The sequence below is a fragment of the Erythrolamprus reginae genome, chromosome 2 (genome assembly GCF_031021105.1).
Source record: "Erythrolamprus reginae isolate rEryReg1 chromosome 2, rEryReg1.hap1, whole genome shotgun sequence".
In the NCBI taxonomy this organism is placed as follows: domain Eukaryota; kingdom Metazoa; phylum Chordata; class Lepidosauria; order Squamata; family Dipsadidae; genus Erythrolamprus; species Erythrolamprus reginae.
The window spans coordinates 117,386,766-117,407,620 of NC_091951.1; the positions used below are offsets into that span (position 1 = coordinate 117,386,766).

Sequence of the window (20,855 nt, forward strand, 5' to 3'; positions counted from 1 at the left end):
CATTGTATAGAATAATGTAGAAGAAGAAAGAAGAGAGAAAGAACAAGTAATCTATTAAAATGTAAATATATGTGTATAGGGAAAGTACCGTATATACTCGAGTATAAGTCGCTCCGACTATAAGTCGAGGCGCCTACTTTTGCCACAAAAACTGGGAAAATTTATAAACCCCTGTATAAGTCGAGGGTGGAAATTGCAGCAGCTACTGGTAACTTATAAAAATGGAAACCAATAAAATTACATCAATTGAGGCATCAGTAGATTAAATGTTTTAGAATATTTATTTCAAAGAAAGCCAGTAAACTAGCTCTGTAAGTTTAAAAGAGGGTAAACAGGTATATATCCCCCCAAGGCAGGTATAGGCAAAAAAAATGCAAATACCTAGGTGCAACTACCTGCTCCTGCTGGTTTGGGTTAGGGTTAGGATACTTGACCTCTCCTTGCCTCAAAGAGATACAATTTCTCTCTATATTTACTATTACTGAACATCCAAAATATACTTAATTCTATGTATATATGCCATATGTGTAAATAAATACAGTGATCCCCCGATTATCGCGAGGGTTCCGTTCCAAGACCCCTCGCAATAATCGATATTTCGGGATGTAGTGGTGCGGAAGTAAAAACACCATCTGCGCATGCGCGCCCCTTTTTCCATGGCCGCACATGCGCAGATGGTGGAGTTTGCGTGTGGGCGGCGGGGAAGACCGGGGAAGGTTCCTTCGGCCGCCCAACAGCTGATCTGCTCCGCAGCGCGGCAGCAGCGAGGAGCCAAAGATGGGGTTTCCCCGTTGCCGCTTGCCCGTCACCCGCTCGCCCGGCCGGCCGCTTGCCGCTTGCCCGTTCGCCCGCCCGCCTGCTCGCCCGTCACCCGCTCGGCCGGCCGCTTGCCGCTTGCCCGTTCGCCTGCCCGCCCGCTCGCCGCTTGCCCGTCACCCGCTCGGCCGGCCGCTTGCCGCTTGCCCGTTCGCCCGCACGCCTGCTCGCTTGCCCGTCACCCGGCCGGCCGCTTGCCCGTTCGCCCGCCCGCCTGCTCACTTGTCGCTTGCCCGTCACCCGCCCGGCCGCTTGCCCGTTCGCCCGCCCGCCTGCTCGCTTGCCGCTCGAGAGCAAGAGGGGAAGAGATAGAGAAAGAGAAAGAAGGAAAGAAAGAGATGAGAGAGGGAGGAAGAGAGTGTGAGAGAGGAAGAAGCAAGATAAAGAGAGAGAGAAAGAATGATGAGAAAGGAAGGGAGTGACGTCATCGGGTGGAAAAATCGCGATATAGCGATTCGCAATGATCGGGATCGCGAAACTCGGGGGATCACTGTATTGTCTTTCGTAAACTACTCAAGACCCACCTATACCGCCAGGCATGGGGGATTTGAGACATCTTTCACCCAGGCTCCTTATAATTTATGTTTGGTATGTATGTGTTGTCTGGTTTTAATATGATAGGGTTTTAGTTATTTCTTTTAATATTAGATTTGTGCCATTATAATATTGTTTTTATCATTGTTGTGAGCCGCCCCGAGTCTTCGGACAGGGGCAGCAAACAAATCTAATAAATTATTATTATTATTATTATTATTATTATTATTATTATTATTATTATATTGGTGGATGCAAACCAAGAGATGCTTACTGTAAACATGGGGGAACTGTACCCATATATGTTTGTCTGTCTTGTTTATGTATGTGTTTTATGTGTATATAATAAAAATTTAAAAAGAATTTGGGAAAATTGTATATTGTAGCAGGTTAGTATTGGAAAGCAGCAGAGAGAGGTACAAAATGATCATATGTGCCCTGTATATTTATGTAGTAATGGTGACATGAGGTTAGTACAAATGTCTCTGTATTGCAGGCACTACAGAGGTACATGCTCTACTGTCTCTGTGTGTCCAGATGTGCAACAGCATTATCTCCAGGCAGGAGACCTTCCTGTATTCGCCCTTTGGCGGTTAGGTATTTCAACATTGTTTAAATATCCATAGAAGGGGGACATACGCATTTGCAAAGTTCTGAAGACCCATCTTTGCTGGCAGGCATGGGGGCCGTGAGTATCGAGATCAATTCCGGCCGTAGCCATGGGTGATTGATTGATGAACGCGGATGCTTGAGTTGGGAGGAATGGGTTTTTAATTGTTTTATTTATTTTGTTCATAGCAATTTTTAATATTAGATTTCTATACATGTCTATTGTACTGTATTTGTTATGTTGTACGGCACACTGAGTCGCCTGAGAAGGGCAGCAGAGAAATCAAACAAACAAACAAACAAACAAGCAAACAAATATTTATTGTGTTCACTGGCAATAAAGGTTGGGACCTGGCTAGTTCCAGTTGGTACCCTGTGCGTGCTGCACTCTTGTTTAATGAAGGTTTTGGCTTGGTCATATCCCATGCTAAGTAGAGAAGCTGAAGAAAGCCCAAAGAGAAGATTCTAATTCTTTTCCCATGAGGACTATAAGTCATCCCTCATAGTTAGTAGGGCAAGGAGAGTGCTGCAGGAATGTAGTGGCCATCTCTTCTTCTAAGGATGGCAGATGAGCTCTTCTGTGCATTTTTAACAACATAGTCCCCATGAGATTCCTGCTGTGAGCAGAATGAAGACTTCCAGATATTTGAAATATGAGACCTGCTAATCTTGTGGCTATCTGTGTTCCAGGAGTGGCCTTAAGGCCTTTTGACAAATATCATGGTCTTGGTTTTCAAATCATTCTACTGGCCATAACATTTTAAAACATTTAAATATTTAAAACACACACACACACACACACACAAACAAACAATTTCACTCATTTCCAAACTACTACTTGATTGTCTGCCATCGCCTTTATTTAAAGCAGATCCAAATTCTCTGAATCCTCCTTAAAGTGTGTGTTGCCCAAATCTGGCCACATTACTTAAGGTCTGGCCACAGCAGAACAGAAGGGAACAGATACCTCCTGTGATATGCAAGTTGTATTGTATCTAAGATAAAATTTCTCTGTAATCATGTCAGATTTCTGGCTCATATAGGATTTGAAATAAATTGCTATTGTAAGGTATTTGTCAAAAATACTATTAAAGATAGGTTTCTGTCACCTTATATCTCTACTCTTAATTTTTGTATTATAAAAGAACTTCTCATTTGTCTTTGTTAAATTTTGTTCTATTTCCTTCAGCTCACTTTTCAACACAATTAGGCATTGTTCCTAAATTGGAAAAAAAACCTCTACCAAAGTCACTTTGAATCTTGTTTCAGTCTAGCTAACCACCCAACTTTGTATCATCTACAAATTTGATGACGTTTCCTTCTACTTTATTGTAGAAATCATACATGAAAATGTGGAGGAATAAAGGACACAGAACTGATCTCCAGTGCCCCATTTGATATTTCTCTCCGATTAGTTAAATACTGTAATTTATTAATCATTGACAGGTATCCTTGAAATTTTCTGAGATGCATAGCACTCATTCCAAATCTAAAACAGTGTGACTTGAATCTTGCAGATATTACTTAGAAGCAAATAGTAAGCAACCCAAGTTTAATCACACAATATGTTCAGTATTAATGTCCTCAGTACTGATATGTCATACACAAGCATCCAACAGTACAGTTTCTATTTTGACTCTCAAAACTGGAACACGGGGGATGAGTCTGGAAAAGATCTGAATTATGTAAACATCTGTGGTCATAAATCACCTTTTGCAATTTAATTTATAGTGAACTACTTTTGGCGTGAGTCAAAAATTTAAGAAGTACATCACATGGTTTCTTTGGCATGGAAGTGTCATTTTTATCAGAAGTGCATTTAAATGCCCATATGTTGAAGTATCTTGTCTTGCTTTGTCACAACTAAGATGGACTTTCTTATATGATGACATGTCCCACCAAGCAAAACATTTCAGCCCAGTAGGAGTTGACTGGGGAACAAAATTAAATCGTGCTCCAAAAATCTCTTCTGTCAAACTGATGAACAGTTCCAAACATAGCTGTGTTTAATACCAAATGTAGAAAACTCTCTTTAAAAAGGCAATATATGAAATCACTCATAAACCATTGAGTACACGAAGAGTCAAAAAGCAAAGGCATGAAATTCTAAATTCAGTTAACAGATGATCTTTTCAGAGCAAGAAAACATTTGCCCTGTATACTGTGTTATTTCAAAGGGTAAAACTGTTGTGGGATGCTGATGGAACTTAGCAAACACCGTCAAGTGAAGGTTGTGTGATACGTGCTATTTATCTGAGAGATATAATCAGAACATTTCTACTTCCTACTACCAAATAATTCAACTTTGGTGGTGAGTTATTGGCTTATTTTTGTTAGAAAGATACAGATAGTGTTTTCTTTTTAAGTATACAGCATTGCAGCTTAAGAAATACATAGTCAACAATCTGTATTTCTTCAATCTGTTTATGGCCAAACAATTACCACCATGATTTAGGAATAGCAGTTAGTAGAACTTGCCCTCAAAATTCCTATTGTCCTTTCAATGTATTTTTTATTTGAAACTGATAGAGAGAAATCTTGATGTTAACCAAAAAAGAACCAATAAAGAAGTAGATTAAAAAGAGGAGATTAGCATTACAGTTAAGCCATTAAGGACAAGGGGTGTCATAGGTAGCAGTACCACTGACCTTTGCTGATCTCAAAAGAGCTAAGCAGCATTGGACTTGATTAGTAGTAGGATGAGAGATTGCAAAGAAGTAGCAGAGTTTTAGACTACATTGTCAAAAACCTATCCCAGATGAAGACAATGACAAATCACTTCTGAACTGTTATCAAGTAGGTTATACATATACTGTATCCAGGATAATTACCTGGAGTCAAACTATATTCAAGATAGACAGTACCTAATCCTTAGAATATTAATCTTTAATAACAATTTAGAACAATGTCAGGCCAAAACCATTTTATTTGAGATCTTTGGCCTGACACACTTTATACTATTCTACTATGCATTTTCTACCGTGGGAAAATGAGAGGGGGTGGTGGTATGAGGTTGTTAGTATGTAGCCATAACAAATTCTTTCTGAAAAATGCAATGTCATATTTTGTCTCTATACCTCTGCACCTGCACAGAAGGAGATAGGTGGACTATGCCAGCATGGCAAATGAAGATTGGTCAATGTGATGGATTTGTGGGTGTGGGGGCAAGCTTTCAACTAGGTGGTGAAACCCAGTGGACTTCAGATTCAGATTTCACACAGAGGTACCGATATGGCTCTGTTAATAAACTGGAACTTTGAGGAATACTTTGCCTTGGACACTTATTTAATTTTGGATGCTATTTGGAACTCTGACACAATCACTGAAACAGTAATATATTGTGGAATTGCACAAAGCTTTCAGTTTCAAGAATGAAATGTGGAGAAGTCTCGCTATATCAGCGTTTCCCAACCGGTGTGCCGTGGCACACTAGTGTGCCGCGAGACACCGCCAGGTGTGCCGCCTGGGCGGGGCGCTACGGTGCCTCCGACCTCTCGGCTCCTGCCCGATGCCGCGGTTTCTGGCGCTCTCCTGCTGGGCCCCAAAGAAGGAAGGCAGGAAGAAGGAGAGCTCCATTCTTCGCGCCTTTTTCCCGCCTTCCTTCTTTGGGGCCCAGCAGGAGAGCGCCAGAAACCGCGGCATCGAGCAGGAACCGGGAGGTCGGAGGCACCGGCACGGCAGCGCCCCGCCCAGCTGAAGCTTCCCTGTCGTCGTCGGCACACCTGGCCGTTTCGTCGTCGGCAAGTGTCCTTTGGGGCCCGGCGGGAGGGCACTGGCGGTGGGAGTGGGGGGGGCGGCTGCAGCGGCGCAGGCAGTCGCGGGGAGATGGTGGGGGGGTGGCTAAAGCGGCCCCGGGCACCGTTCCCTGTAGGCTTTTCCAGGGGCGCGCAGGGAGCCGCGGCCACCCGCCCGCCTGCCGGATTTCCCTCCGCGCGGCTGGGGACGCGGATCCACCGCCCTCGCCAGCCCGATCTTCCTCCACCCGGCTGGGGAGGTGGATTTGCCGCCCCCGCCAGCCCGATCTCCCTCCAGTGGCTGGTGACACAGATCTACCGCCCTCGCCAGCCTGATCTCCCTCCGTGGGGGGGTGGAGGGCGACGAACCGACGACCGGGGGCTGTCCGTCCGTGTTGGGTGGTGCAGGGCAGGCACAGGCAGCCCCAGGGGAGAACAAGGGAGGGAGAGAAAGGAAAGAGAGAGAAAGGGAGGGAGAGAAAATTGAATGAAGGAGGGAGAGAAAGAAAGAGTAAGAAGTAGAAAGGATAGAGAAAAAGGAAGAGAAAGGGAGGGGGAGAAAGGAAAGAGGGAGGAAGGGGGAGAGAAAATTGAATGAATGAGGGAGAGAAAGAAAGAGTAAGAAGTAGAAAGGATAGAGAAAAAGGAAGAGAAAGGGAGGGGGAGAAAGGAAAGAGGGAGGAAGGGGGAGAGAAAATTGAATGAAGGAGGGGGAGAAAGAAAGAGTAAGAAGTAGAAAGGATAGAGAAAAAGGAAGAGAAAGGGAGGGAGAGAAAGGAAAGAGAGAGAAAGGGAGGGAGAGAAAATTGAATGAAGGAGGGAGAGAAAGAAAGAGTAAGAAGTAGAAAGGATAGAGAAAAAGGAAGAGAAAGGGAGGGGGAGAAAGGAAAGAGGGAGGAAGGGGGAGAGAAAATTGAATGAAGGAGGGAGAGAAAGAAAGAGTAAGAAGTAGAAAGGATAGAGAAAAGGGAAGAGAAAGGGAGGGGGAGAAAGGAAAGAGGGAGGAAGGGGGAGAGAAAATTGAATGAAGGAGGGAGAGAAAGAAAGAGTAAGAAGTAGAAAGGATAGAGAAAAAGGAAGAGAAAGGGAGGGAGAGAAAGGAAAGAGAGAGAAAGGGAGGGAGAGAAAATTGAATGAAGGAGGGAGAGAAAGAAAGAGTAAGAAGTAGAAAGGATAGAGAAAAAGGAAGAGAAAGGGAGGGGGAGAAAGGAAAGAGGGAGGAAGGGGGAGAGAAAGAAGATATGAAGGAGGGAGAAAAAGAAAGAGAGATAGGAAGGAAAGAGGGAGAGAAAGGAATGAGAGAGAAAGGGAGGGAGAGAAAGGGAATGAAAGAGGGAGAAGGGGTGAGAGGTAGAAAGGATAGACAGAAAGGGAGAGAAAGGAAAGAGAGAAAGGGAGGGAGAGGAAGGAAAGAGATGAGAGAGGAAGGAGGAGACAGAAAGAGAGGAAGGAAGAGAGAAAGAAAAAGGGATGGAGAGAGAAAGGAAGGGAGAGAGAAAGAGGGAGGGAGAGAGAAATAGAGCGAAAGGGAGAAAGAGAGATTTCTTTTGTCCAAACTTTTTTTAGCGCCCCCCCCTCCATGTTCCCCAGGATTTTGAAAATATGAAAAATGTGCCGCGGCTCCAAAAAGGTTGGGAAACACTGCGCTATATTATAGTCCCAGTCCAGACCATGACAAACTACTTCCAAACAAAACTATTCCAGGAACAAATTAATAAGCATATACCTAATGTGTGAATGCAATCATTTTTAAACATAGCAATAATAAACATTTACCTTAAAAGTGCAGTTACCAGTGCAAAGAATCAAATGTTAAAGCCTACATGTAGTATTTGAAAAACAGTGTGCCAAGTAGATTATGCTTTAATGAATTAGGTTGCTCACCGAGATTGACACATCTTCAGTTCTTCTCTTGGCATTGGAATCAAATAAAACATTTCGCCCTCTTCTTTCACAGTCCTGGTAAACAATTAGTCGGATCTGACTTGGATTAAACTCCGGCAAAGGCCAGCTTTAAAAAGATAGGGAGGGGATAAAAAAGAATTTCATATTAGTTGTGACTTTATTAAGTACATTAACTAAATGTCTTTAGATATACAATCAAGAGATGATGGTGATAATGACAATCACAACAATCAATGAGCCAAGCAGAATATATCTTTTAAAACATTGATGTTAATGGATCAAATTTCATAGATAACTTTAACTGTTGTTTAAAACATTTCATACAGCAGATGTCTTCAAACTTGGCAACTTTAAGACTTGTGGACTTCAACTCCCAGCATTTTCCAGCCAGCCTAACTGGTTGGAAGTCCACAAGTCTTAAAGTTGCCAAGTTTGGGGACCCCAGTTTACAGTAACGTGGCATCATTCTTGTTAATACACAGTGCAATATTATTGTAATGTATGAATTAAAAGCAGAATTGTTATTAGATTAGATTAGATTTATTGGATTTATATGCCGCCCCTCTCCGAAAACTCGGGGCGGCTCACAGCAAGACAAAAACAATACATAATGACAATCCAATACCCACCAATCCAATGACAATTTTAAGCTAAAATTCATAAAAAAACAACCCCAGAGTATTAAAACAAATAAACAAAACACGCATACAATCAATCTAATACCAAAACAACATGGGCAAGGGGGAGATGTTTCAGTTCCCCCATGCCTGACGGCAGAGGTGGGTTTTAAGAAGTTTGCGAAAGGCAAGGATAATAGATGGGAGATAAAGAGCTTCAATATATTGGATCTTTTTGCCCTGCAACTTTTATAATAAATAGTTTTCCACAAATATATTCTATGATCATAGAATTCCCATAGCTAACCCATTTGTTTCATAATGATCAAGAGTGAACAGCACATCTCACTGAACTATCCCCTTGTAAATCCCTTCTGAGAAAACCCAGAGACAATAAATAGAGTTTCAGGCCAAAAAATGCCAACATAACTCCCTAAGTACTTTAGAGGCAAGTTTGTCTGCCATTCCAAGGAGGAAGCATCGTAGAAATGTATTGTAGCCTGAATCACTAGCAATGTACTGTAGTGTGAAAAAAGTAGCATAAAAACAAAATGTAAGAATTCAATTTAATTCACCACCACCACCAAAGCAAAAATTAATTTAAAAAACTTAACCTGTCTGCTTTGCACTGTTGCTTTACCCAATAAAGAATTTGATACATACAATACTGTATCACTTGTATTCGATGGTTATCTGCCAAAAGGTAGATACCACTCTAAGCCATGGCTAAAGCCATTGAAAGAAATAATGTGTAATTTCTGCTAGAGTTAAAAAGCAAAGAAGAAGAAGATAAAATCAAAAGGACAGTGAAACACTGGTTGAAAATCACCCAGCTGGATTTCATGCCTATGGTAGAACTAAAACTTACAGTCTCCAGGTTTCCAGCCTGGAGGTTTAACCACTAAAACTAGCCGCAAAATATTATTAAGCCAACAATGACTTTTGAACTCCTTTCATCCAATGGAAATTACCTAGGAAGACTGTACCCTTGCCTATCTATGTAACCATCCACAAGACAAAGAATTCTCCAAATCTGAAACGACAGAATTGGATTTGGTGGAGGGATTATTGGTGTTGGGCACTTTTTCTTTAAGCTTTTTTGTTTGTTTGTTTGTTTGTTTGTTGTGGAAAAATTTAATAAAAAAACTTATTTTTTTAAAAAAGACAGAATTGGATTTGGCATAGGGAGAAAAGCTGACAAAATACAATTCTAGTTCAAAAATATCTATGGACAGGAGTGGGGGGTGGGAATCACCATCTTTCATCTTGCAATCCTATAATGCAATCCTATAATGCAACCAAAGTACAGTGATCCCTCGATTAGCACGGTCTCGATTAGCGCGAAACGCTGCAATGCGGTTTTTCAAAAAATATTAATTAAAAAATAAGTCCGCGCTAGTTCTCTCTCTCTTTCTCTCCCTGTTGCCGGCGTGGTATATGAGAGAGAAAGAGAGAGGCAGAGGTCGGGCGCATTACCGGGAGGTGGAGGCGGCGTGGGGACGCTGGGTGCCGGGGACACCGAGGAGGGGGTGGACGTGGCCTCTCAGCTGCAGAGCCGAACAAGGGCGGAGGCAACGGCGGAGTCCGGCGCTGGGGCCATGCGGGGCCGCTCATCCAGGGGGGCGTGGACTGGCAAGTCGCCCTCCTTTCTCTTTCTTTCTCTCTCTTATACCACACCGGTAACAGGGAGAGAAAGAGAGAGAGCGGAGGGCACCTTGCCGGTCCACGCCCCCCTAGATGAGCGGCTCCGCATGGCCCCAGCGCCGCCCAGGCAAAGGGGAAACCCCAAGATCGCTTGCCGCTTGCTGTATTGCAGCGAAGGAGGCGAAGCAAGGCTCCAAGCTGCAATATGGCAAGCGGCAAGCGATCTTGGGGTTTCCCCTTTGCCTGGGCGGCGGGAAGACCAAGGGAAGGTTCCTTCAGCCGCCCAACACCTGATCCGCTCCGCAGCGCGGCAGCAGCGAGGAGCCGAAGATGGGGTTTCCCCTTTGCCTTTACCCCATCTTCGGCTCCTCGCTGCTTCCGCGCTGCGGAGCAGATCAGCTGTTGGGCGGCTGAAGGAACCTTCCCTTGGTCTTCCCCGCCGCCCACACGCAAACTCCACCATCTGCGCATGTGCGGCCATGAAAAAAATGGTGCGCATGCGTAGATGGTGTTTTTTACTTCCGCACCACTATAACGCGGAAATCGATTAGCGCGGGAGGTCTTGGAACGTAACCCCCGCGCTAATCGAGAGATCACTGTATTGGATTTCAGAAAAACAAATTTTAATGCAATGGGGGAATATTTAGATAATGAATTAAAGGGGAGGGATAAAATGGCAGGAGCGAGCACCCAGTGGACTGTATTTAAAAAGGCCATCTTAAAAGCCACTGGACTGTATGTAAGACAAATAACTAAAGGTAAAAGGAAGAAGAAACCGCTATGGTTTAGCAATGATGTAAGGACTATAGTCAATGAAAAAAAGGCTGCCTATAGGAGGTATAAAGAGTCTGGAAGTATAGCTGATAGGGAGGTGTATAAAATGAGACAGAAGGAGGCGAAACAGATAATATATGCTGCTAAAGCCTCAAAAGAGGAAGAAATTGCCAAATCTCTAAAGAAGGGGGATAAAACCTTCTTCAGATATATTAGTGATAAGAAGAAGAAAAACTGCGGCATCACAAAGCTTAGTACCGGGAAAAATACATGCATTAATGGGAATAAGGAGATCGCTGACCATTTTAATAGCTACTTCTGTTCAGTTTTCTCAAAAGACACCTTACAAAATAATACTATAGAGGGATATAGCATTGCCTCCAACTGTACGGATTCAGCTCCAGTGATCTTAGAAGCCGATGTCTTAGAAGAACTTGAACGATTAAAGATAAATAAGGCAATGGGTCCAGATGGCATCCACCCCAGAGTTCTTAAAGAACTCAGATCTGTCATTGCTACCCCCCTGACTGATTTGTTTAACCAATCCTTATTAACAGGAGATGTTCCTGAGGATTGGAGAATGGCAAGTGTTGTGCCTATCCACAAGAAGGGCAGTAGAGAAGAAGCTGGTAACTACAGGCCAGTTAGCTTGACATCAGTTGTCGTTAAAATGATGGAGACTCTACTGAAAAAGAGGATAAATCAGCACCTAAAAAACAATAAATTATTGGACCCAAATCAGCATGGCTTTACTGAAGGCAAATCATGTCAGACTAATCTCATTGATTTCTTTGACTATGTCACAAAGGTGTTGGATGAAGGTGGTGCTGTGGATATTGCCTACCTGGACTTCAGCAAAGCCTTTGATATGGTTCCACATAAAGAGCTGATAGATAAATTAGTGAAGATTGGACTTAATCCCTGGATAGTTCAATGGATTTGCAGCTGGCTGAAGCATAGACACCAGAGGGTTGTTGTGAATGGCGAGTATTCTGAGCAGAGTCAGGTTACAAGCGGTGTGCCACAAGGGTCTGTTCTGGGTCCTATTCTTTTTAATATGTTTGTGAGTGACATAGGGGAAGGTCTGGTAGGGAAGGTTTGCCTATTTGCCGATGACTCTAAAGTGTGCAATAGGGTTGATATTCCTGGAGGCGTCGGCAATATGGTAAATGATTTAGCTTTACTAGATAAATGGTCAAAGCAATGGAAACTGCAGTTTAATGTTTCCAAATGTAAAATAATGCACTTGGGGAAAAGGAATCCTCAATCTGACTATTGTATTGGCAGTTCTGTGTTAGCAAATACTTCAAAAGAAAAGGATTTAGGCGTAGTGATTTCTGACAGTCTCAAAATGGGTGAACAGTGCAGTCAGGCAGTAGGGAAAGCAAGTAGGATGCTTGGCTGCATAGCTAGAGGTATAACAAGCAGGAAGAGGGAGATTATGATCCCGCTATATAGAATGCTGGTGAGACCACATTTGGAATACTGTGTTCAGTTCTGGAGACCTCACCTACAAAAAGATATTGAGAAAATTGAACGGGTCCAAAGACGGGCTACAAGAATGGTGGAAGGTCTTAAGTATAAAACGTATCAGGAAAGACTTAATGAACTCAATCTGTATAGTCTGGAGGACAGAAGGAAAAGGGGGGACATGATCGAAACATTTAAATATATTAAAGGGTTAAATAAGGTCCAGGAGGGAAGTGTTTTTAATAGGAAAGTGAACACAAGAACAAGGGGACACAATCTGAGGTTAGTTGGGGGAAAGATCAAAAGCAACATGAGAAAATATTATTTTACTGAAAGAGTAGTAGATCCTTGGAACAAACTTCCAGCAGACGTGGTAGATAAATCCACAGTAACTGAATTTAAACATGCCTGGGATAAACATATATCCATCCTAAGATAAAATACAGAAAATAGTATAAGGGCAGACTAGATGGACCATGGGGTCTTTTTCTGCCGTCAGACTTCTATGTTTCTATGTTTCTTTCCCAGAAACCATTTCCGCAGAAGAAGCAATTAGGCAACATCATAAATGTTAACAAATATCATAAATGTTGGCAACGTTTCCATTCTGAGCTCCTTTCCTCGCCCCTGAACCAAAGCACACCATGTGGAGCTCATCCTGTTCTTTCCAGGAGACACATCCATATGAAAAAATGCAGGCGTGAAGAAATCTCAATACTGATGCCATATGGCACAAAAAAGAGGTGCTCCTTACGTCCAGTGCCAATTGTGAGGTTGGAAAGAATTCCTGCAACCATTTTTCTCCAGCTTTTCCTCCCTTCTTACTTACATTATTTGTTTTAGGAATCCACCTCTGATGCTCTCCTACCAACTCTGAGATTAGAATGTGGGCTCAATTGTTTGACAAAAAGACAGACAGAAAGGTCTCTAAAACGCTCACAGGCGAATGAACCAAACAGAGAATGCTGCTGCATTTATCAGCATATGTTATTCAACTACAGTGAACTGGGTTACTTCTCCAGCTATGTTTATGATATTTTAACTACCTTTGGGCTGGAATAAATTTATTCCAGCAGACTATTATTGGGCGTTACATAATATGACTCTTATCTAATCTATAAACATTCTTTGACAGCTGCAATACCATCCCAGGAATTCGAAGAAAATGAAGTGGCAAATCCAGAGGAAGATATTCAGGAAGATGAGCAAAAGAGCCAGACAATGGGATTCTCACAGCTGTCCTAGAAGCATGTCTGCAGACATGTGAATGTGCCTAACATAAAAGCCATTGCTTTAGCAAATGCAATATTAAACATCATCAAGATATAGAATCTCCTCCAAATTTTGAATGCAACTGAAGAAATGTTTAGGGCTTTTCCACCCCACATATGTGGGAATGAGCTTAACTTTAAAAGCTTATACCGTATTTAATTCCACATTTGTAAACATTTATTATGTCCAAGCTTTAAGCTGAAAATTCAAAAGGAAAAAACCAAAAATGGATACTACAGTGGTACCTCTACTTAAGAACTTAATTCGTTCTATGACCAGGTTCGTAAGTAGAAAAGTTTGTAAGTAGAAGCAATTTTCCCCATAGGAATCAATGTAAAAGCAAATAATGTGTGCAAACCCATTAGGAAAGAAATAAAAGCTTGGAATTTGGGTGGGAGGAGGAGGAGGAAGAAGAGGAGGAGGACAGTTGCTGCCCATGGCAAAGGGAGCGTTTCTTTTCTCTGGGCGCTGGCAGAGGTTTATTCCCTCTCCAACCATCCAGAGAAAGGAAAATGCTTTGTTTGCTCTGGACTGCCAAAGCCTCCTTAAGCACCACTGAAAGCTCCTCTGGCAGCCCAGAAAAGCCCAAGATGGCCGGGATTAAAGGGGGAATGGCAGGAAACTGGCCGGGCCTTCGTGCTGCTCTCAAATTTCCTGGGAAATTTTTCTGGGCTCAGGTTCCTAAGTAGAAAATGGTTCTTGAGAAGAGGCAAAAAAATCTTGAACACCCTGTTCTTATCTAGAAAAGTTCTTAAGTAGAGGCATGCTTAAGTAGAGGTACCACTGTATTTTGATAAGAATTAGGGATAGGAATTATTTCTAAATATCTGCCCTCACTATTAAATTGCAACTGTAGAATAAATTAATAGCCATTCTATGAAATCCAGTTAGAAAAATTATCTGAATAAGGATTTTTGATCAAATCTACAGAAAAACCTGAATAATTCAACCAACTCTTAGATTATTTCTCGTCAGATTAAAATGAATACACTGGTTCTAAATCCTCACTTAAAATGCAAATGGATTTTAAATGACAGCAAACAAATTCAACTGGAAACACAGTAGACATATTGCAAATCAGAGGAAGAGCAATTCCAATTTATTGTTCCCTCTTATTTCATTTTATTGGCTCATACAATGCAAAATATATAATAGGATGAAAGCTAGACCAGTGATCGCAGACCTTTTTGGTACCAAGTGGCAAAAGTGCACCCATGCACCCGCAAAATGCAATGCAAGGGTCTCCTGCACATGCGCCCCACCTCCTGAGCATGTGTGGCGTCTCCACACATGCGCCCCACCCGCCCACCCATTTTTGGCTTCCAGGTTCATTCTCTGCATGCCACCAGTGGCACATGTGCCATAGGGTCGCCGTCATGGATATAGACAATTGAGACTAATGTGGCTATATTAAACTATTAAAAATACTGTTATCTGTTTATATCTTTATATTCTAAGTTGCTCAAAGTTTTTTTCTCAGAACAATCCTGAGTGATGGCTTGGTTGAAAACAGTAACTAGATCAAATAGAATCTAATGGCTAAGCAAAATTTGTATGCGTATCTCCCAATTTTTACTTGCTATCATTCTCCATACCGAGGGGCCTATACAAGGAGAATTTATTAGTTATGGTAAAAAAAATACATCTTTTGTTACTCTGAACTGTTAAAGATTGTTTCTTAAAAATAGATATTTTAATACTTTTAACTTAGAAACATACAAACTATATCCCAAGACTCCAATTTCCTACTGGAGATCATTCGTTCTTTTATTTCTTTCTACATAACATTTCTACCATAGTTTTTTTCAAATAGAAAGACATCTGAGGTCTTTAGATAACATTTTCTTTAACAACAACAACAAAAACCCCAATAGACAAATCTTCCTATTGTCCATAATTTAGGTCATAGTTTTAAGCTATGTGGACTTCAACTCCCAGCATACTCCTTACATGTTAAAGTTGCCAAGTTTGAAAAATGCCAGAAATATTTAATTACAGTGGAACCCCGACATAAGAGCTGCTCTACTTACGAGCAACTCGAGATAAGAGCTGGGAGGGGAGAGATATTTTTGTTCTACTTACAAGCCCAAATTCGAGATACAAGCGCCAAGGAGCTGTCTCCTGAAGCCAAACGCTAACTTCCGCGTTCGGCTTCAGGAGACAGCTGCGAAGCGGCGCGTGTGTTTTAAAAGGTTGCAGCCGGCCTGGGGGGCTCGGGGGGGGGGTGCTTGCAGCTTTCTTTCTTGCTCTTTTTCTTTCTCTCTTTTACCTTCCCTTCTATTTCTTCTTTTCTTTCTCCTTCCCACCTTCTTCCCTCCCTCCCTCCCTTCACTCATTCCTCTCTTACTCTCCCCTTTCATAAGTTTCCTTGCTTCCTTCCTTTGTTCCTGTCCCTTCTTGCTTTCTTTCTTGCTTTCTTTCTTGCTCTTTTTCTTTCTCTCTTTTACCTTCCCTTCCTCTATTTCTTCTTTTCTTTCTCCTTCCCACCTTCTTCCCTCCCTCCCTTCACTCATTCCTCTCTTACTCTCCCCTTTCATAAGTTTCCTTGCTTCCTTCCTCTGTTCCTGTCCCTTCCCCCTTTCTTTCTTTCTTTCTTTCTTTCTTTCTTTCTTTCTTTCTCTCTTTTACCTTCCATTCCTCTATTTCTTCTTTTCTTTCTCCTTCCCACCTTCTTCCCTCCCTCCCTCCCTTCACTCATTCCTCTCTTACTCTCCCCTTTCATAAGTTTCCTTGCTTCCTTCCTCTGTTCCTGTCCCTTCCCTCTTTCTTTCTTTCTTTCTTTCTTTCTTTCTTTCTTGCTTGCTTGCTTGCTTGCTCTTTTTCTTTCTCTCTTTTACCTTCCCTTCCTCTATTTCTTCTTTTCTTTCTCCTTCCCACCTTCCCTCCCTCCCTCCCTCCCTTCACTCATTCCTCTCTTACTCTCCCCTTTCATAAGTTTCCTTGCTTCCTTCCTCTGTTCCTGTCCCTTCCCTCTTTCTTTCCTTCCTTCCTTCCCACCCTCCGTCCATTCATTCACCCATTCCTCTCTTGATCGCTTAAAGCCGGTCCCTGGTGCAAAAAGGGTTGGGGACCTCTGTCCTACAGGATTGGGTGGCAGAGAAGTTGAACATATGTAAATTTAAAAGTTTAAGAAAGTTTACAAGTTAAGTGAAAGAAACTTCATTATTCATTTATATGTACATGTACATTTCTTCATTAAAAACATGTCTTTCTGCATAATTTAGACTAACTTTGTGAGTTTTTTGAGGGCTGGAACCAATTAAAATTATTTACATTAATTCCTATGGGGAAAAGTCGTTCGAGATAAGAGCTGCTCGACTTAAGAGCCCAGGTCCGGAACGAATTAAACTCGTATCTCGAGGTACCACTGTATTAACTATTCTATTCTGGTTGACATTTGTTTATAAACCTAAAAAATATGCCATTTATTATTGGTATTTATCACACCAAAATATTAATTTACAATTGTTTCAATAACGATCTCCAAACCCAGTCTTCATCATATGCCTATTCTTCCTGTTCTGTGGATGGAAAAGAGCAAACAGGTGTGTCTTAATTTTACAATTCCTTTAATTCAACCAAGTTTGTCAACTAAAAAGTAAATATGCCCTCTAGTCAAGCTTGACTCATGCAATATTTTTGGCAGTCTTATGGAAATGGTTTGTCACCTTCTTCTTGTGGGATGTATTTTCCCCTTCCCAATCTAGCTATGAGGCTGGTGATTCTCCATCCAAGTAATAATCAGATCCTGTTTATTCCCAGATCAGTCAAGGTCAGCTGGGTGCTAGAAGCTAAAATGGGCAGCTGATGAATTCTGTCTATAAGGCAAATGCTTTTAAATATTTTTGGAATATTTGCTACATGAAGTATCCTCAAATCAGATTTAATGCTTTCAAAAGGAAATCTAATAGTATTAAACATTGTCATAATGTTATTACAGTGGCTTTGATCTAGAAAGTTACAGCAATCAAGACTATTTGTTCCAAAATAATATTAACTAAAGTTATGAAAACTGCCTGGCAATGAATCACTGGTCTAAACTATTTTTAAGGACATCTACGCAAATGTTATTTTTAGTTTACGCCAGCTTATCTGTTCTGCATGCCTTTCATGTTAGCACCTTTTTAGAACAGTGATAGGAACATTTATGCCAGAACAGGTTCCTGGTCCATTTCATATAGTACCTTTGCTTTTTCCAACAATGCTCACTGCTGAACACAATAGAAAGGATATGCACTAAGCTTATCCAGCTACAATACAGCCTAACAGATAAAGAGAGCAACATTTTGCTACGTAGAAGCAATCTACGATAATTACACTTGGTTGCATATATCATTCATTTTTATTATGCTGATATATGTACAGTAAGTAATAAAGCAAGGTTTATGATTGTGAATTCTGATTTAGAAAATAGAAGATTTTAAAAATACTAGTTCTATAGCATGTGAATGCGCATTTAAATTTGAAGTGTCCCATTTGTGATTGGTAATATATTCAGGGAAAATAGTATGATTGTATGATTCAACATTGGAGTACAGACATTGTAGCACCTTGAAAAGCTGTCTTTTTAAAAGTAATTGCTGAATTTGGAAACTACAAGTGGTTGGTAAGAAAGCAGAAGGCAGAACAATTACTCTCTCTCTCTCTCTCTCTCTCTCTCTGTGTGTGTGTGTGTGTGTGTGTGTGTGTGTAATGACAGTGGTCTTTAATCAAAATTATGAGTGCAATCCAAAAATTCACCATTAATCACAAGCAATTGGCTATTGAAAGAATAAACTGCTTAAATTTCTTGTTATGGAAAGAGATTTAATGTATGTGGCTGTGATGATAAAATTCATAACTGGCAGCATGGAGAACATGAGTTAAAAGAAAAGAACTCACCAAGTTTTAAAAATAAAATAATAAATATAATTGGGTGAAAGTACTCACAACCTCTGGGTTCTATTAGTACAATATGCTTGGTATATTAGGCTCAATTAACATAACACAATGATGAAGGGTGTACATTGTAACTCACTTCATTCTAGCTTCTACTTCTATGACAACTTGCAACTAGTTTCTTTTAATGCTTTTAAATTCCTGAGACTCAGAATACTTTTTTAATAAAATATTTTATTTTGGGTATTTATATCAACACTGAATCAGATAAGTTCGTCTATAGACTACTACTGAACTTTATATCTACTAAAGTTACTCCCACACAGCCAAATATATTTGTAAGTCATTGTTGGTTGGTAATGAAATATTTGTCCTGTAGGCCCCTCACTTGTGGGGTACAAGTTGCTATTCTCTCTCCCCTTTTCAATATCCACATGAAATCAGTGGCAAGATCGTCTGCTGCTTTGGTATCAATTTGATTACCGTGCTGATATTAATTCTAGGCTAGAGAAGCGAGTCTACTGAGATTCTGTCCCAATGCCTGAAAGCGGTGTGGGTCTGCCATGGGAAGGAGCCATCTCCGAACTCAATCCAACCCCAGTTGAGTGTTTGCAGGTATTTGGATCGCCCAGATCTGGTATATACAAACTATGATCTTGGATGGAGTTGCACTTCAATCATTCAATGATGGTATGCAGTTTGGGAGTCTTTTTGTATTCGACAACTCTTGCTCAATGAGCAGATGGCAACTTAGAAACATAGAAACATAGAAGATTGATGGCAGAAAAAGACCTCATGGTCCATCAAGTCTGCCCTTATACTATTTCCTGTATTTTATCTTAGGATGGATCTATGTTTATCCCAGGCATGTTTAAATTCAGTTACTGTGGATTTACCAACCACGTCTGCTGGAAGTTTGTTCCAAGGATCTACTACTCTTTCAGTAAAATAATATTTTCTCACGTTGCCTTTGATCATTCCCCCAACTAACTTCAGATTTTGTCCCCTTGTTCTTGTGTTCACTTTCCTATTAAAAACACTTCCCTCCTGAACCTTATTTAATCCTTTAACATATTTAAATGTTTCGATCATGTTCCCCCTTTTCCTTCTGTCCTCCAGACTATACAGATTGAGTTCATTAAGTCTTTCCTGATACGTTTTATGCTTAAGACCTTCCACCATTCTTGTAGCCCGTCTTTGGACCCGTTCAATTTTGTCAATATCTTTTTGTAGGTGAGGTCTCCAGAACTGAACAAAGTATTCCAAATGTGGTCTCACCAGCGCTCTATATAAGGGGATCACAATCACCCTCTTCCTGCTTGTTATACCTCTAGCTATGCAGTCAAGTATCCTACTTGCTTTTCCTACCGCCCGACCACACTGCTCACCCCTTTTGAGACTGTCAGAAATCACTACCCCTAAATCCTTCTCTTCTGAAGTTTTTGCTAACACAGAACTGCCAATGCAATACTCAGATTGAGGATTCCTTTTCCCCAAGTGCATTATTTTACATTTGGAAACATTAAACTACCCCACTGTGGCCAGGAAGGCTTTTGCCCAACTTCAGTTATGCGATTTCCTAGATTGAGACAGTCACTGGTGCCCTGGTCACCTCACAGCTTAACCACAGTAATATGCTGTACATGAGACTGCCCTTAAAGACCACCTAGAACAGTGATGGCGAACCTTTTTTAGCTCAGGTGCCAAAAGGGTGTATGTGTGTGTGCAATGCAGCAGTGAAGGCAATGCCCGCTTCCCACATGCATGTGCGCACAACCCCCACCAAGCTGTCCCCTGCACATGCGCGCAGATCTCACTGATGCCTCTGCACTTTTAGGTGGCCCGTTGGGGCATTTTTTGCCCTCCCCAGGCTTCAGGAAATCCTCCAGAGCCTGTGCATTCAGATAGGCCCATTGGGCCCGTTTCTTGCCATCCACAGGCTCCGGATGTTTTCCTAAATCCTGGGGTGGGAGAAAACTGTCTATCCCTGCCCTCTGGAAGGGTGCTGAAGCTGACTTAGGGTAATACCTCGTGTGCCCTCTCAGATATGGCTCCGAGTGCCACCTGAGGCATGCGTGCCATAGGTTCACCATCAGTGACCTAGAAGCTTCAGCTAGTCCAGAATGCAGCGGTGAAGGCAATGATGGCAAAGGACCTACAGGCTTATGTAACACCTGTGATTTGCAATCTGTACTGGTTGTCAGTTTATTTCCAGGTGAGATTCAAGGTGTTGTTCATTACGTGCAAAACCCCATTATGGTATTGGTCTTGATTTAGATTTATTAGATTTGTATGCCGCCCCTCTCCAAAGACTCGGGGCAGCTCACAACAACAACAACAATATAATATACAAAGTACAAATCCAATATAAGTTAAAAAATGAATTTAAAACCCATAAATATTAAAAACGATCATTACTACACAATCACACCATTCTCATATACAGTATTACCATCAGAAAAAGGTGGTGATGTGGGGAAAAGATAGTTATTTCCCCTATGCCTGGCGACATAGATAGGTCTTCAACATCTTGCAGAAGGCGGGAAGAGTAGGGGCAATTCGAATCTCCAGGGGGAGTTGATTCGAGCGGGCCGGCGCCGCC

At 41.6% G+C, this 20,855-nt stretch overlaps 1 protein-coding gene across 3 annotated transcripts in view; it reads right to left on the reverse strand.

Moving 5' to 3' along the window:
- Nucleotides 1–20,855, reverse strand: part of FNIP1 (folliculin interacting protein 1) — a 133,885-nt gene that overhangs the window by 70,502 nt on the left and 42,528 nt on the right. For all 3 annotated transcript variants that reach the window (XR_011558026.1, XM_070739277.1, XM_070739278.1), the window contains exon 2: nt 7,578–7,704. Coding sequence is in view for 2 of the 3 variants with exons in the window: in XM_070739277.1 (XP_070595378.1) it covers nt 7,578–7,704 (127 nt within the window). In the remaining variant the exon portion in view is untranslated. The remainder of the gene's footprint in view (nt 1–7,577; nt 7,705–20,855) is intronic.